The sequence below is a fragment of the Malus domestica genome, chromosome 07, assembly GCF_042453785.1.
Source record: "Malus domestica chromosome 07, GDT2T_hap1".
NCBI lineage: Eukaryota > Viridiplantae > Streptophyta > Magnoliopsida > Rosales > Rosaceae > Malus > Malus domestica.
Window position 1 is genome coordinate 31,148,419 of NC_091667.1, and position 17,156 is coordinate 31,165,574.

Below are 17,156 nucleotides of genomic sequence, written 5' to 3' on the forward strand. Positions count from 1 at the left end.
GGAGAGCATAGTTGGTCCCTCGGGGGGCGCAATTCCTGTGATGAGTCCCTAAGAAGGGCGCAGTCTTCTTTTGAAGTGCAGGAGTGATTAGTTGTTGTAAGCATGCAGCCAAGCCAAGTTGTGATTACTTCTAAATTCCTCATTGAAAAACGAGTGAAACGAACGAGAACTTTAGCTGTAAGGTAGGAACTACATAACAACTGGATAGTCCTCAGCTTGTGAGGTGGTGCCCGTCGAGCTTATTGAGTCTTCAGGTTTTGATGTAGTGGGAGGTCACACATGGTACTTCTTCAGATTGTAGGCCATCCATTTCTTTTCAATCTTTTTGCCGCTTCATGTTGGTGAGGGTGTAATTACTCTTGCCCCCTACTCTGCTGATCTTGTACGGACCTTTCCAGATGGGATCCATCTTTTTGGAGCCTTCTCTGTCGGCAGTGATGAAGGCTTTTCTGCGTCGTCGACATGCAAATGCCAGAAGTCTCCATCGGGTGGAGTAGGCGTAGTTAGAGTGTGCTCGGCTACTTCTGAGGAATCGTTGGGCCGCTCTGTTGCGTCACCTAGGCTCGGCGTGAAGACGCAGTAGGGAGCTGTGGAGATGGGGCCATGTCATATGCAACAGGAGATGCTCAACTGCCGGTATTGGGCCACTCTAGAGTTGAATCATTGAGCAAGGGTCGGCTAGGGCCGTGTGATGCGCAGCAAGAAATGGTACTCAACTGCCGGTACATGTTGCTTCTATGTAGAATCTTTTAGGGTGACGAGGACAAAACTTGCTTTCGAGTGTGTCCTTCCAGTGTTGCGTTCGTCAGAAAACTTTACATCCGCCAGGGTCTACGCCTTTATCGTCGTGCGTTTGGATTGGGCAGAATAGTACGTCATTAGGATGATTGCATGCGTTTGAAAGTAAAACTTGTGCTTCTGGGTTGCAACAACTATCGCCAAAGTTAGCTTTTGAATTTTTAATAACATCGAGGAGAGCTTTTGAACTGTAAAATACAGGTAACTGTGGAATACAGGTAGTCGGGCCCCCATCTCTTCTCGCATGATGGTAGAGCTTATTGCTACTTTAGATACCGTCAAACATGTGAATAAGTCCTCCGCTGCTTCTAGGGAGGTGATGTCGGGTACTTCTTCAAGTCCTTGAATGTGCATTGGCGAGCCTCATCCCAAAGTGCATACTTCTCTGCCAAAGCAAAAGAGTCTGCCAGAGTTAGATCTTCTTTCATGATCAATTTTCCGAATAGCGGGTGGTCTGCTGGAATTCCTTTTTGGAAGGCTGCTCTAGCTATCGAGTCGTTGCATCCGACTATTTTTGCCTTCTCTACTTTGAACCTCCTCACATAGTCGCGAAGTGACTCCTTTGGGTTCTTCTTGACGTTGAACAAATGATCAGATTTCTTTTTGATCGAGCGATAGGATGAATATTCTTTGGTCAAAACCAAAGAAAGTTCGTAGAAATTCCGGATGGATTGTGGCGGCAGGGTGTAGAACCAATCTTGCGCCTCGCCTTGTAGAGTGGTGGCGAATATCTTGCACATAAGCTCATCGTTGTTTCGATAAAGGATCATTGCGCTTTGGTAACGTTTTAAGTGTCTCTCCGGGTCTTCATCCCCTTTGAAAGATGTGAAATGTGGCATGCTGAACTCGCATGGAGGCTCTGCCTGCTCGATCTCCTCCGTGAAGGGTGACCTGCTTATGTTGGTTATGTTCCGTCGTAGTGCCTCGTCGGTGACCTCGTTGCGTTGGAAATCATGCAATTGCTTAGTCAAGAGTCTCTCTACTTCTTCCTGAATTTGCCTTTGTTGGGGTAGCGGAGCTCTCAGCTGCCCCCAGTCATGACTTGCTGGTCTAGGCTGCTCTTCCATGTGTTTGGCTCGTCTATGCCGCGGATGCAGTGCATGTGATGCGTTCCTAGTAGGCGAGCGAGTTCTTCGCAGGCTGCTGGTTGAACTTGAGCTGGATTGAGTGACTGCTTCTCTCCGTCCGTCGTGCTGCCTACTCTGATGTGAGGTAGATGACGCTCCTTGTGGGCTTAGCTGCATATAGACACTTTGCCCGGAAGGTTGTTCATGTTGACTATCGGAGTATAACCCCAACCGTGAATGTATGCTCCTCCGTGGGCCTAGTCGAGAGTGCATGCTCCTTCGCGCTCTAAGACGGGAATGTACACTGCCCAAACGTTCAGCTCGTGGCTGGTCGAGTGGCTGCTTACCGGGACGCTGCTGGAAATGTTCGTCTGCCCTTGTCCTACTTCGGGATACCTTGTCCGGGGCACGTTGGATCCCGATATGTTGCAAAAGTTGATTCACCAAGGTTTTCTGTTGTGCAAGGGCGCTCGTCAACTCTATGACTTGTCGAGACAAGTGTTGTTCGCCATTTGGATTGGAAGAGCTTGGAAGGAATGTGCCTCCTTGGGCAGTGGAAAAGTGGTAGACTCTGGGCGCGAGATTTGAGTTGGGAAATGTCAAATCCACGAAAAAATATGGTGAGAATGCCCCCGGCTCGATGGTAGGTCCGGATGGTTGAGATAGTCTTGGGCCGACTTGGGCTGCTTGGAAAGCCACGGGAGCAGGCTGGGCCGTGAGAGTGGGCTGTTCGAAAGAAGCAGGCTGGACCACGGGAGTGGGTTGCTCGTCGGGAGCAGGCTGGGTCACGAGAGCATTCTGCTTGGTAGGAGCAGGCTGGGCCACGGGAGTGGGCTGCTTGGCAGGAGCAGGCTGGGCCACCGGAGTGGGCTGCTCGACGAAAGCAGGCTGGGCCACGGGAGTGGGTTGCTCGTCGGGAGCAGGCTGGGTCACGAGAGCAGGCTGCTTGGCAGGAGCAGGCTGGGCCACAAGAGTGGGCTGCTTGGCAGGAGCAGGCTGGGCCACAGGAGTGGGCTGCTTGGCAGGAGCAGGCTGGGCCACCGGAGTGGGCTGCTCGACGAAAGCAGGCTGGGCCACGGGAGTGGGCTGCTCGTCGGGAGCAGGCTGGGTCACGAGAGCAGGCTGCTCGGCATGAGCAGGTTGGGCCGTGAGAGTGGGTTGCTTGACGGGAGCAGGTTGGATCACGGGAGCAGGCTGCTCAATGCGCGGTGCATGTGAATGCGAGGCTTGGGCTTGGGTCCACGTAAACTTGGATGGCACGACTTGGATCGTGGTCTTGGTACCGTGAGCCTTGGATGGCACGGCTCGGGCCGTGGTGAAAGCTCCATGGACCTCCCCACGAGTGGATACCGAAGTAGCCACCGCGGTGGTTCCCATGGTGGCCGTGGTGAAGGCACCATGGACCTCGCCGCGGGTGGCTACCGAGGTAGCCACCACGGTGGTTCCCATGGTAGAAGCTTGTGGTGATGATGCCGCTCTCCTTATTGTCGCATTTTGCCTCACGGATCTCCGGGTCGTGGTGAAGGCTCCATGGACCTCACCACGAGTGGCTACCGAAGTAGCCACCGCGGTGGTTCCCATGGTGGCCGTGGTGAAGGCACCATGGACCTCGCCGCGGGTGGCTATCGAGGTAGCCACCACGGTGGTTCCCATGGTGGAAGCTCGTGATGATGATGCCGCTCCCCTTATTGTCGCATTTAGCCTCACGGATCTCCGCAATCCCATTTCTTGAACATTAGAATTTTCACTTGTGGAATTTTCTAAATTTCTAGCCATTATATTTTGCTTATACGTTTTATCAAAGAACATTTGCAAGTAAAAAATTCTAATAATAAGAACGTATGAAAAATATTCAAATGGACTAGAAAATAAAGAAAAAACCTTTTTGTGCGAGAGTCTTCTACGAGTATGGATTTCAACTCTCAATGAAAGCACCAATTTGTGGATGCAAATTTTCACCTCTTCGATCTTGGACGATTTTGCACCTACAAAACAACTAGCACCTTAGGTTAAGGCCAAAAGCCTCACGCGCCCACGATGAATGGGGGGGGGCTTTGGCCGAAGAACCTCCGATGCCAAAGTTAGAATTTTAGAGAGAAATAGTGTTTAGAGTGTTTTGGAATTTTTGCAAGAGGTTTGGAATTAGTGTTTGGTAGAAATGGGTGAATATTTATAGGACTAAGTTGGTCCATTTTTCCAAAGAAATGGCCGGCCACTTTGTCCATGTTTTTGGTGAATTTGTGGTTTAATTAGCCACTTTATTGGCTAATAAAATATGATAGAAATAAATGGGGGTTATCAAATTGAATGATTAGCTTTATTTGGGTAATAAGATGGAGAAAGTAAAAAAGGTAAGGAACAAAAGGGAGGAAATGTGGCCGGCTACTAGGTGGGAATTTTAGGTTTAATTAGCCAATTAATTGGCTAATTAAATATGAAAGGAAATATTTTAGTATTTATGGTATTGATTGGCTAATAAAAGGGAAGAAATGATGGGAAAAAGTAGAAAAAAGGTAATGGACTAGGTTTTGAATGGGATAGCCGGCCCTATAGTATTTTTTAGGTTTGAGTGGATGTTTCAAATTGATAATTAAGGGATTGATTGGGTAATTAATCCCTTAATTAATCAATTTTTTAGGAAACATGAAAGGATTATATTATTTAGCTAATTGATTAGCTAAATAATGGAATATAAAACATATAAAATAAATTAGGTTTTGGGAATTACCTTATAGAAAGGATTTGATAAAATAGGCTTTAAATCGTTACCTATTTTGAGCACTTTTAACTTGGTTGAAAGATAATTTCCTACTGCTTGCGCGTAGGAATCCCGGTATGCCTCGAGGGTATTTTTGTCCTCTTTTGTCCAAAAAGTCCACGTGTCGCCTAGTGAATATTTTTGGCTCCACAGTAGTCTTAAAAGACATAAAAGATGAATTTTAGGGAATATCTAAAAGATGTGGAGTGAACCCTACAAAAGACCCATCAAATAAACTTATATGAGGAATCCTTCAACAGAAGAGGACTGATTCTTTCAATTTGTATTACATTATGAAATTTATAAGACAAGAACAAGCGTGTGGTGAAAGAATAGTCCCACATCATGAAAGGAGAAATCTAGTAAGGGCTTATAAGAAATTGAGTTATTTCCTATATTGTCAATTGATTTTATGGTGGAACCATAATTTTTTTCACAGATATGTGTGTGTGTGTGGGGTGGGAGGTGGGAGGTGGGAGAAAGAAAGAAATGGAGTCAAGTGAAACTCAAATGTAGGGAGTACCGCTTATTTGCGAGAGTTATTTTTCAGGTTAGACCATCTCGAACCGAAGGAGGGCCAGATGGCTTGTTTTAGCCCTTTGACCCTCCAAGAAATTAATATTTTAATGAACAGTGCAGGGCCATATTTTTTACCGTCTCCAATCGAGGGCTAAAGGGTCATAGGGCCAAACATAATTTATTATTTTAATTGAATTACTATGGTTACTTAAATTAAATTACCTCAATAATTTTATGTTATGGATTGTCAATAATTTTCATGTTGTTAAACGTTTTTAAAAATGTTGTTAATTTTTTTATGTTGTTTAATGTTATTTAATGTTATTTAATATTGTTTAATGTTGTTTCATGTTACTTAATGTAAAAAAAAAAACTGATTAAAAAAAATCAAATATGACGTCATCATGATGCCCGGTCCCGGGCTGGCTGGTTGACTCATTTGGGCCGCCGGGTTGGCCCTTTGGCCCTTTTTTGTCTAGTGGGGCTCAAGAGCCATTTGGCCTAGCCCTTGGTTGGAGACTATTTTCGGACCATTTTCGATCTTCTGGACCATTCGATTGGGGATAGTCTTACCCCATTGAAGATTCACATGCCAGCATTGTCATTCGCACTATAATTGTTGCACAATAATGTGTAAAGCTCACAAAATAGAGCAATGTTAGCACAGTCGTCTACAATGTCACTATAGCAAATTAGTGCACGTCTACAGTGAATTAGGGTTTTTCTGTTAGTGTCCAATTAGTGAAGAAAGGATGCTTCTTTTTGTTATCATGCATATTTAAGTAGTAAACATCTGAAAAGCTGCTTAATTGAAGTGAGATTTCTAGTTTTTGAGCTCAATTTCATTTCTTATAGACAAATTTTTTCAAGATTTATGGGTTTCTTTTTGCTTCTTCTCTGTTAAATTACTCATCTGGAAGTTAATTTTGTTCAAATACCAAGTATTGTTCTTGAATTAAAGATTTCTGGGTTTTTTTGTTGCTTCTTTTCTGTTAAATTACTCATCTAGAAGTTAATTTTGTTCAAAAACTTACTGTTCTTCAATTAATCTTACAAGAAAGCATATGAGAACGTGGCACATTAGGTGTTTGATGAAATGTGTCTGAGAATCTGTCAGTATGATATATTATAATTCTGAATCTCCTCTTCAGCTCTGGCCACATGTGTGCGAAGGCGACATGGTCCTGGTCGAGGGTTCGAAAGCTCTGGCGATTCTGATTGAGAAAGAGGTCAATAACAAGAAGGTAATGGAATTCAATGTTTTGTGTTTGTTATAGAGGCATATTTGCAACAGTATATCAGATAATAATTCTAGATAGTCTGTCCAGATAGCTTAGATTGTGTTTCATGATGCATATGCCTGAAGCGGTTTTGGCTACTTTTTGGATTGCTCATTAATTTTTTAGCTGCCCTTGGCTGGTACAAATATATATATATATAAGAAGTTTATCCTTTTATCAACTTTTACTCAGGTCAAATTTAGGATCCATTTGTACTCATGCGCCATTGGGGTAAAGTGCATGTGCTTTGTTTTCTGTTGTATTTTTTCATCTAGGGGATAACGTTTTGTTGTTTGTTGGAAGGAATATTAAAACACATCCACACCCTATTTTGTCAAATTGTTCTAAAGTGGCTCGCTGCTCCATGTATGAAGTATTAGTGAATTATTTGTAATTTTACGAAACGAAACGAAATTTTTTGTGTTGTAAGCTTACATATTGAAATTTATGTTATAAATTTTTTGATAAGAAACAGATGTAAATTAGAATCATACTAATATAGGTATGCTGTATGCATAAGTTCAGAATTAATATTTAGTGTCATTAAAAAAGATGAGCACAAATTGGTGAAGCAGCCAAAAAACCCAACTTAAGTAGAAGTTTAGAAGTTTGTCACTTCCTGATATATTGACTGAAATAACAATAAGAAAATAATGTAGTTTTTGAAGATCGAAAACAACGATAAGAACTAAGAATTCACTCCTCCAGAGTCCTTCAAATACTTGGCCTTGATTTTATTCAGTGCGACTACGGCATCTTTCATGTTAATCCTTTCTTTCGGCAATGCTGCAGTGCAAGCTAAAGCTAATCTCATAACGGATGATAAGCAATCCCTCCTGCTCACGAAACCACCATCTTCCTCCGTCCCAAGTATATCGGCATCCACAACTTCATCTATAGCAGCATTTAGAAATAATGAATCTGCAATCCATTGCTTTAAATTCATTTCCCCAACAAACATCTCATCCGTTGGCTTCCTTTTTGTGAATGTCTCCATGAGTACAATACCAAAACTATACACATCCCCACTCGTCGAAACGCTTCCTTCTATCCCAAACTCTGCAAAATTTGTATGTGAATTTAGTTATGTATGATAAAAAGAAAATTATAACTCCGAATAAAACCAACATAAACAAAATTGAAAAAATACATCACCTGGAGCCATGTATCCAACTGTGGCTAGGGTCATTGTTTCCGTCATCGAATCTCCACTGCCGATGAGTCTTGAAATGCCAAAATCAGCAACATGTGCAGCCATATCATCATCTAATAGTATATTGCTTGGTTTCACGTCACAATGAACGATAGGTATCGAGTAACCTTGATGAAGATATTCTAGTGCCAATGCAACATCTTTCATTATGTCCAACCTCTGCAGGATAGTCATGGAGCGGTTTGGAGAATACAACCACTGTTCGAGGCTTCCATTAGGCATCAATTGAAGCACCAGGGCTTTGAAATCAAGTTCATCGCAACAACTTATGATTTTAATAAGATTCCGATGACGGATATTGCTTAGCATTTCACATTCCTTCGCAAAACTCTTGAATGCCCCTTCTAGCTGTAAATTGAAAACCTTGAGGGCGATATCTATCCCGTCTGACAGTGTTCCTCTGTATACTGAGCCAAACCCCCCTGTGCCTAGTAAGTTACTCTCGTGAAGTCCATTTGTCGCCCTTACAAGTTCTAGGCGCGAAACTCTTCTCCAAAGAACTCGACGTAGCAAGGCAGTTTCTCTTACAACTTCAACATTCCTTTTCCTGCATAGCATCAGAATCAATGCAGCAGCGGCTAGGAGTATTATTGACATGACCCCTGAGATGATATATTTAGCTTTCCTCCAATTTGGCTCAACTTTTGTTCTGTATTTGCATAATGGAAAATGGAGTCGGGAAGTACCGCAGAGTGCACCGTTTGATACAAATGAATCATCAGAGAAGTTTCCGAAAGGCCCGCCTGTTGGAATTTCTCCTTGGAGTTTGTTGAAAGACAAATTCAGATGCTTGAGATACAAGAGGGCTTCCAATGACTTTGGGATCACTCCAGATAGATTGTTTTTGGATAAATCCAAGAATTCTAGGCTTAGCAAGGTTTTAAATGAACCGGGAATAGGGCCTTCTAAATAATTGTTTGCCAAGGAAAAATCAATCATTTTCTGAAGACCCCCAATGCTACCGGGAATGTTTCCGGAGAAATGGTTATTTGATAAATCCATTACCACCACATCTTTCAACTTTCCGATGTCTTCCGAGAGTGGTCCAACTAGAGAATTGGATGACAAGTTTAGCTCCAATATATACTTGAGTTCCCACAAGGAAGATGGTATTTTTGAAGTTAACAAATTGGACCCTAACCGTAGATATCTTAGAGCTACTGCCAAAGTACCCAAGCAGGAAGGAATAGAACCAGAGAGCCGATTACCATGCAAAAGTAAACCGGCTAGGTTGTTTAGTTGACAGAGTTCATACGGGATATGTCCTTGCAGTTCGTTATCATACAAATACAAAAGTTGGAGATTTTGTAGCCTTTGTATTGAAGTTGGAATTGCTCCACTCAACTGATTGCTTCCCAATTGTAGTGCTATCAAGCTGCTCAAGTTGCCAATTTCTACTGGAATGTTGCCCCTGATGTTGCAACGGAATAAACCCACATATAGGAGTGACGTAGAGAGATTCCCGCGAGAAGCTGGAATCGTGGTGTTTAGTGAATTGTCTCCCATGTCTAACTTTGTCAAATTTCTAAGATTAAACAAGCAAGAGAGAGTGCTTGCTGCTTGTGGAGTAGAAGCATCAATTGTCAAATTATTCAAGAACAAGGAAATAATCTCAAGGTTTTTCAAGGAACAGAGCGTGCTAGGAAGAAACCCGGTAAATGCGTTTTTGCTCATGTCTAGCACCCTGAGCTTGGAAGCACTGGAGAGGTTAGGGAGTAGTCCAGCCACGAGGTTAGTACTGGATACAAAAAGGATTTCTAAGTTTGGAGCGTTAAGACCGATGTTTGCGGGGAGGCTACCTGAGAGCTGATTGAAAGAAAGCCCTATTGTTCTTATCATGGAGAGATTGAAGAGTTTGGATAGGATGACGCCGCTGAGATTATTAATAGCCAGTCCCAAAAACTCTAACTGCGGAAGATCACCAATCTCATCCGGTATTGTACCTGTAACAATTTCAGAACCCTTGTATTAAATTTGTAACTTCAGTTTAACTAAAAACTAAAAACAAATTGATTATGAAATGCCCCCAAATTTATTACCTGTTAAATGATTCTCAGAAAGATCAATCCCGGTTAAGTAGGTCAAATTGCCAAGACTTTTCGGTATGCTTCCACGGAAATTGTTAGAGTGTAAAGAGATTTCACGAAGCTCTTTGCATTGCCACAGTTTGGCGGGAATCAGACCGCCAAGCTGGCTTCGACTCAAATCAAATACTCGAATACTCGAAAGATGCTCACATATATTGTCCGGAAAACTGCCACTCATGTTGTTTCCGTATAGATTCAAAATAGTCAAAGAAGATATGTTGAAGACAGGCATAAGAGCAGAGGCTTTTAGGGCATTGAACTGCACATACAACTCCTCCAGCTGAACTAAACTGCCCATCTCGTTCGGAAGTTCTATAAATCAATCCACATATATTGTTAAAATCATGTAAACATATATAGGAGTAGCTTCTTACTGGGAATCCCGTTCTGCCGTAGCAAAAGTGGGATAACATTATAAGGACCATGTGCTCACTATATAGATTCTCTTTTTGCTTTAGAATACGAGGGTCTTACACATTAAATATACGATTCCTATGATAGTCCTCTCATTCCATTTTTGCTAAAGTGGAACAAGATTCCTGCTAAGAAGGGGCTCGTATCTAAACTACCTAGTACCTATTAATAGAACTCTGAATAGAACTCTGCTCTCAACCAAAACTACATAAAATTGGAATTTTAACCCTCACACCAAAACTGCACAAAAATAAAATATATGGGCAATTTAGTAATTACATGAACATAAATTTTGTTATTATTTACGACAACCTCACAGCCAGGTCAATATGACATGCCCTATTTAAAAATTAAAAATAAAATAAAATAGTAAATAAAAAACATGCCTGCTTTAGAAGAAACTGCTCATCATTGTCCCAATTTTTATAATTGATTTCTTTTTTTTTTTTTTGAATTTTAAAAACTAATCACACTTCATAGTAAAAAACAAAAACAAAAAGAAATGAAATTATTCACACACAGTGTGTGAAGGCATCTGCTAGTATACATGTAACAAAACCTAAGTCATACAGTATACCTTCGAACTTGTTGTCGTCAAGGTATATGCCCTTCACCATTGTTAAGTTGCCTATTTCTCTGGGTATGCTACCTGTTAAATATGTGCATGCATTCCAACAAAAAAGAAGGAAAAAAAAAAAAAACAAACAGATGATTGTTATACATCTTATATATAGATGTTAAAATGAAACAAATATATCAAAATGTAATGATGAAGCAAGCAATCATTAATTTATATTCCTAGGTGGCTGGTACTGGTGGTATGTACGTACCCGATAGTTGGTTCCTCATTAGATCAATTATTTCGAGTGCAGATAAGTTGAAGATAGCAGCCGGTATGAAACCCGAGAAGCCATTACCGTACAATCTAATGGTTTGAAGTTTAGCAAAAGACCCAAACCACCAAGGAATGGTTCCCATAAAGCTGTTGTTTCCAAAGTCAATCGCCTTCAACCGGCGCAAACGAGACAGTTCTTGCGGTAGGGGACCATGAAAGCTATTATTCTTAAGGCCCAACTCAACGAGAAATGAGAGGTTGCCTAGATGTGGAGGAATAACTCCGGCAAGAGACCCATGTGCGAGAGATTTAAGGCCGTGACTCTGTGGTGGCCAGCACCGCAGCTAACGCCAACCCAGTTGCAAATGTTGGAATTGGAGGCAGAGGACCAGTTGGCGGTCAAGATGTTTTGAGGGTCACTAGTGATGTGAGCTTTGAGAGAAAGAAGCGCAGACTGATCTGTGCTGATATTGGTATGAGATATTGCTAATACACCTGCAGTTAAGCAATTAGCCATAATCATCATATAGATATAACACAAGCAGTGTATCATCGACAACATTTTGTAGTAGTTTTCGTCTTTCGGTTTAAATTCGATCGAAAACTAGAACTCATTACATTCACATAAATAGGGAAACAAGTTGGTGTTACCAAGATTTGTGAACGACCTAGACTTGCCCGGCTTCTACATCAAGGTCTCCCACTACATCATTAACTTTTGACACCTATAATTATTTTGAATTAATAGCACATAATAAAGCTACTTTAATTTTCTTCTTTGGGATTACTTTAATGATGCAGGCATTCTTGGTATTTCTTTCTCGATTAGTTTAATTATGCAGGCATCCTTGGTTGCATTGCCTTAAAAATAGATGCAATCTCGGACACATAACAAAGTTGCTCACTTTGATGAGCTATTTTCCCTTTAAAAAAAAAAAATTTGAGTGCATCAGTCACAAATCATGGCCCATAAATTATAAAAATAGTTACGAAAAATTACAAAAGCAGGTGTTGCCCCTTAGTTTACGTCTAAAGGTGCGTATAAAAGTTTAGAAGTGTGAACAAAAGTTTAAAATTATGTGGAAAAGTCTAAAGGTATGTAAAAAAAAGTCTAAAGGTGTATATAAAATTCTAAAGCTGTGTGAAAGTAAAGACTTTTGAACACCTATGTTTTATGTTGTCGTGTAAAATCTCTATAAAAGAGATGTCTATGTACGTTTGTAATCAATCACATTCTAGCAATAAAAAAAGAAAATATTTTTGTTATTGGAAGAAACTTTTTGCTAATAGTCTGAAAAACATTCAGAGGAAGCAACAAGCTTTTAGAAAATTATTCTGAAAGTTTTTCTTACTATTAGCAGCAAGTTTCTTCCGATTACAAAAACATTTTCTTTTCTTATTGCTGGAATGGGATCGATTACAAACGTACAATGTTATCATCTGTTGTTCGAACTAGAACAATGCTTCTCCATATTTTTTGCATGTGAATAGGCCATTGTAAGATCAGTTCCCCAATTTTTTGTGTACAAGGACAATCTAATGTTTTCAAATCTTTTATCTGCAACTACTGATGTGAATCAAGAATTAGGATGACTGCCAAGGGGAAATATCATATATAACCATTTGTGTATGTTAATGACAAAGTGTTTGCTAATGTTTTTTTTTTTTTGTATAAAATGTATAAATCTAGACACTAGCCTATAAAAAATATTCGCTACATTATCTATACAGCCTTCATTATCTTTGTGTAACTAGTATTAGTTTGGATTTCTATGCATTTATATTTTGGGAGTTATATATTTTTAGAACATGTTCTATAGTTGGATTTTTGCTCCCGCAACAACGTATGGGCACAGTTTTCTAGTATTATCTATAGATTATAGCAAAAGAACCAAATTAAATTATTATCCCACTTTTTGTAAATTGCAATCCTTGACTTGTAGTGGATGTAGTCATGGAGGCATCCTATTGGTATTTCCTTCGTCGTCCTCTTCCATTTAGCTTCAGCTAATAATTACCATTGGTAATAGCAATTTAGAAATCATTGGTTTCGCTTATTAGATTATAGCGGCCGCAATGAATGAGGGTTACTTTACCGCACTGAATTAGGATTTAGTCAAAAACCCCCAGTTCACTGGTGGAGAATAGGTAGGTTGACTATTTTGCCCTCTTAACAAGTGAGAACACTGAGTTTAACATCTTAATTAATAATAATTAGCAAACATTTTCCATGCCATTGTTGTTCTTTAACATTCAAAATCTAGAGCATTTAGTTTCGTAATTAACTAAATATTGATGTAACATCTGACCTGAATTAACCATATGACCCTAAACAAACACTACACATCATGCAAGAGACATCAAGTGAGCCTCAGAAACATACCACGCGCTGCCTGTGCCCGGTAAACGCTTGGCGGAGCTCTTGGTATCCGCTCCTGTAGTGCTCCAGCGAGAAACAAAGCTGCCGGATCACCTCTCTTTTCTCCTCAGCCCCATCCGAGATCACAACACTCTGCCTGTTCACCTCTTGCTGCAACTCCTTCACTCTTGATTTCAGCTCATCTACTAGTCTTCGCGCACTTTCGGATCCAACAATCAGACCCTCGTGTTCTGTTTGTAACCGACTAAGATGTCCGGCCATTTCCTGAATCTGATTGTTGCGGGAACTCACATTCACAAATGAGAGAGGTGGAAGTGCGTCACTGGTCAGGTACTCATGGTGGAGACAACCAAACTTGGACTTAGTGACTTTCCACTTCAATATCTTATTTAGAAAGAAACTTTTGTGGTACAAATATTATACCGAGTTTTAATGAAAAGACTGCGGTACTGTTCACTTTAATGAAAAATCACATTTTTACATTAAAAAGTCAATCATGGTACTATTCATAAAACCCTTTATTTTGTCATTATCGTTAAAACTCAAAGTTTTCCAACCTTTTTCATTAGTTTTCCTAATATTATATACATGAAAGGGCTACCACAACTCCAAGCAACAAAACTCTTTGTTTTGCAAGAGTCGGGAAAAACATCTATCGTACACAACTTTACTTTTACTTTGCAAAGAGACTGTTTCTACGACTCGAACTCGTATTCAATCACAAACGAGCAGTAGCGGAGCCAAGGTGGGGGCAATGGGATTCCTTGACCCCAATAACCTTGTGGCCAAACAAGAAGAAGAAGAAGGAGCTGATAAAGTTTGTTTGTGTTTGTTTGATTAGTTTCTTGGGGTTTAGAACTTGACAGAAAAATGGAACAAAGAATGCAGAGATGTTGGATGACTACAAGGCTGTGCAAATTACATCTGCCATCACTTCATTTAATAAGGAATGTTTGTAAGGTTTGGTACATTGCCAACTCCCAAAACATTTTTTAAGAGTTTGGGGGACAAGAGAACTTAAACAAATATTACACCCATTCTCCTCCAGATTTGATCCTAGCCCTTCATTGGGGTTTTAAGCGATCTAATCTGGAGTGTACACTTGTCACTCTCACACACACATACAAAGCATTTAAACTGAAAACTAGCCGTTGGGACTAAACCCTTCTTTTCTTCTTTCTTCTTCGATGCAGCAGCAACTCATCCATTGGAGCTCCACTTGCTGTTGTCAATCCTTGGAACTAGAAGCAGTTTAAGGTCCAACAGGCAGTGGCGAAGCCAGGATTTCTCGGGGGGAGGGGCGAATTTAAAACAGTGCAAGGTTAAAAAAAAAAAGCAACAACTAAATCTTTGTATATAATAATGTCTTCCATAATTAATCAATAAAAACAAATTACAATTGTTGTCGACGAGGTTTCATGTCATGAAAACGTCGCATAATAGGCTCATTATCAATAAAAGCAAATACATCTCTCTCAATGTAAACAACCATGCTATCACTCAACCATTGATCTCCCATTTTATTACGCAATGGTGTTTTCACAATCTTCATAGCAGAAAAAGCTCTCTCCACCGAAGCGGTTGCAACCGGTAACACCAAAGCCAATGTAAGAAGCTTATACACTAACATATAGCTTTCACACCTCCCAGTCTTCACTAACTCTTTTGCAAGATCACTGATTCCTCTCAATGATGAAAACTCACTATGTATCTTCATATCTTGAATGTAATTGTCAAGTTGAATTTGAAGATTCATGAGGTCCATACGATCAAAATCTTGAGGATAAAGTTGGGCTAAACGAACAATTTTTTCTTTGTCAAAAGATGCAAAATTATTCACTGGACTCAAACATGCCATACAAAGAAGCAACTCGGTGTTTACCTCATTGAAGCGATCATTCAATTCCTTTAGTTGCATATCAAGGACTTGAAAATAGAGGTCTACACGATAGTAATGGAAGTTTGTAATTTTTGGAGCTTTACGCCTTGATTTTCCAGGTACGAAATGCAAATCCTCCATGTTAGGAATGACAATATCATGCTCCTCACAAAACTTTTCTACATCATGCAACAAGTCCCCAAAGTCATCATCTCTCAAGGATTGTAGTCTTTGTTTGCATACTTCCACTAACGCCATCGCATTCACAATATCTTGATCTTTCTTTTGCAATGCTTGTGATAACTCATTTGTAATTCCCAATATAAGTCTCATCAAGAAAAAGTGAAACACAAAATCAAAAGTTTGTATGTCTTTGAATAACCCAGTAGCTTCACCGAGATTATCTTGGTTGCGATCACTTTTAATCCATTCAACCACCTCCACCACGGCTTCAAACATAACAATAATACTAACTATAGTACCATAATGCGAGTTCCACCGTGTATCACATGGACGCATGAGGCTACTTTCTTGATTTAACCCTTTACCCGTTTCAAGATTACCAAGATGAAGAGCTTTTTGAATTTGTTCTTGTTGTTTCTCTCTCAATGCATCACGACGCTTGCACGAAGATCCAATAAGATTCACCAATCTATTAGCATTGATGAAGAAATTGGCAACATCCTCATTTTCCTTTGCCACAAATACAAGAGCTAGTTGGAGTTGGTGTGCAAAACAATGAATATAAAATGCTTGAGGGTATTTGTTCAAAATCTTTGTTTTAAGACCATTTAACTCACCTCTCATATTACTAGCTCCATCATAGCCTTGTCCTCGTAACTTGGACATACTCAAATTTGTTGTAGCAAACAATCTCTCAATAGCCTCTTCAAGTGAGCTACTAGTTGTAGAGGAGACATGTTGAACACCCAAAAACTTTTCAATTGCTTCTCCTTTTTTGTTCACATAACGCAATACCACCGCCATTTGCTCTTTATTGGAAGCATCACGTGATCCATCAACCAAAAGAGAAAAAAATGTACCTTCCATATCTTTAGTGATTGCATTAATAGTTTCAATAGCACAAGCACGAACAAGATCCTTTTGAATATCGGAAGAAGTATACTTGAGATTCTTGGGAGCATTCTCAAACACAACCTTTCTAACTTTCTCATTATGATCGGCAAGAAATTGCATAAGCTCTATATAATTACCCCTATTGCTCGATTTCAAAGATTCATCGTGCCCACGAAAAGCCAAACCTTGTCGCAACAACCATCTTGTGCAATCAAGTGCTCCACTCAGTAAAGTGTGATAATTAACGCGAGCTTCATCAGTTTGCTTTATCACAAATGTTTCAATGTGTTGTTTTTGTGTCATCAAGTCTTTAGCTTGTTGCATAGCTTTATTATGAAGACTTCCAACACCTCCCTCGTGGACTCGAAAATTTTCGGGTCCTTTCCTCCAATTTGTAAACCCTTTTGTCGTGAAGACATCACTTCCACTACCACCCGCTTTATCAAAATCACATTTAAAAAGATAGCAATAACGGCAAAATGCAGCATCTTTTACTATACTATACTCCAACCACTTAAAATTATCAAACCAACCTATAATAAAACATCGATTGTCGCTAGCTTTCCTTGGCATGATGTGAGACTTAGGTTGACAAGGTTCCTTTTGAAGGTAGTATCTACGAATTGCTTCACGACAATTGAGTGGATAATCAAGCATTCGATGTCTCAGTCCAAGGTCTGCCGGAAGATTAGCTAATATTTCATCCAACTCAGTAATCTCACTTTGTTGTGCACTACTCGGAATACTAGAAGGAGGAGGAGGACTACCCGGAATATTTGAAGGAAGAGGAGGACTATCCGGAATATTTGGAGAAGGATTTAAACACTGTTTCTTATAATATCGTTCCAT

At 40.2% G+C, this 17,156-nt stretch overlaps 2 protein-coding genes across 2 annotated transcripts; both read right to left on the reverse strand.

Annotated features, from left to right (window-relative positions):
* Positions 1-7,018: 7,018 nt before the first annotated feature.
* On the reverse strand, positions 7,019-13,714 carry LOC103423103 (probable LRR receptor-like serine/threonine-protein kinase At3g47570). The gene is made up of 6 exons (XM_029105976.2): positions 13,355-13,714; positions 10,967-11,466; positions 10,714-10,785; positions 9,675-10,034; positions 7,578-9,578; positions 7,019-7,481 (listed from the first exon to the last, which is right to left on the reverse strand). Exons 2-6 carry the CDS (start codon positions 11,112-11,114, stop codon positions 7,111-7,113), a joined length of 2,952 nt encoding a protein of 983 aa, XP_028961809.1. The 5' UTR covers positions 11,115-11,466; positions 13,355-13,714; the 3' UTR covers positions 7,019-7,110.
* On the reverse strand, positions 11,234-17,156 carry LOC139197820 (uncharacterized). The gene is made up of 5 exons (XM_070825802.1): positions 15,335-17,156; positions 14,995-15,190; positions 13,355-13,751; positions 13,195-13,231; positions 11,234-11,466 (listed from the first exon to the last, which is right to left on the reverse strand). Exons 1-5 carry the CDS (start codon positions 17,154-17,156, stop codon positions 11,234-11,236), a joined length of 2,685 nt encoding a protein of 894 aa, XP_070681903.1.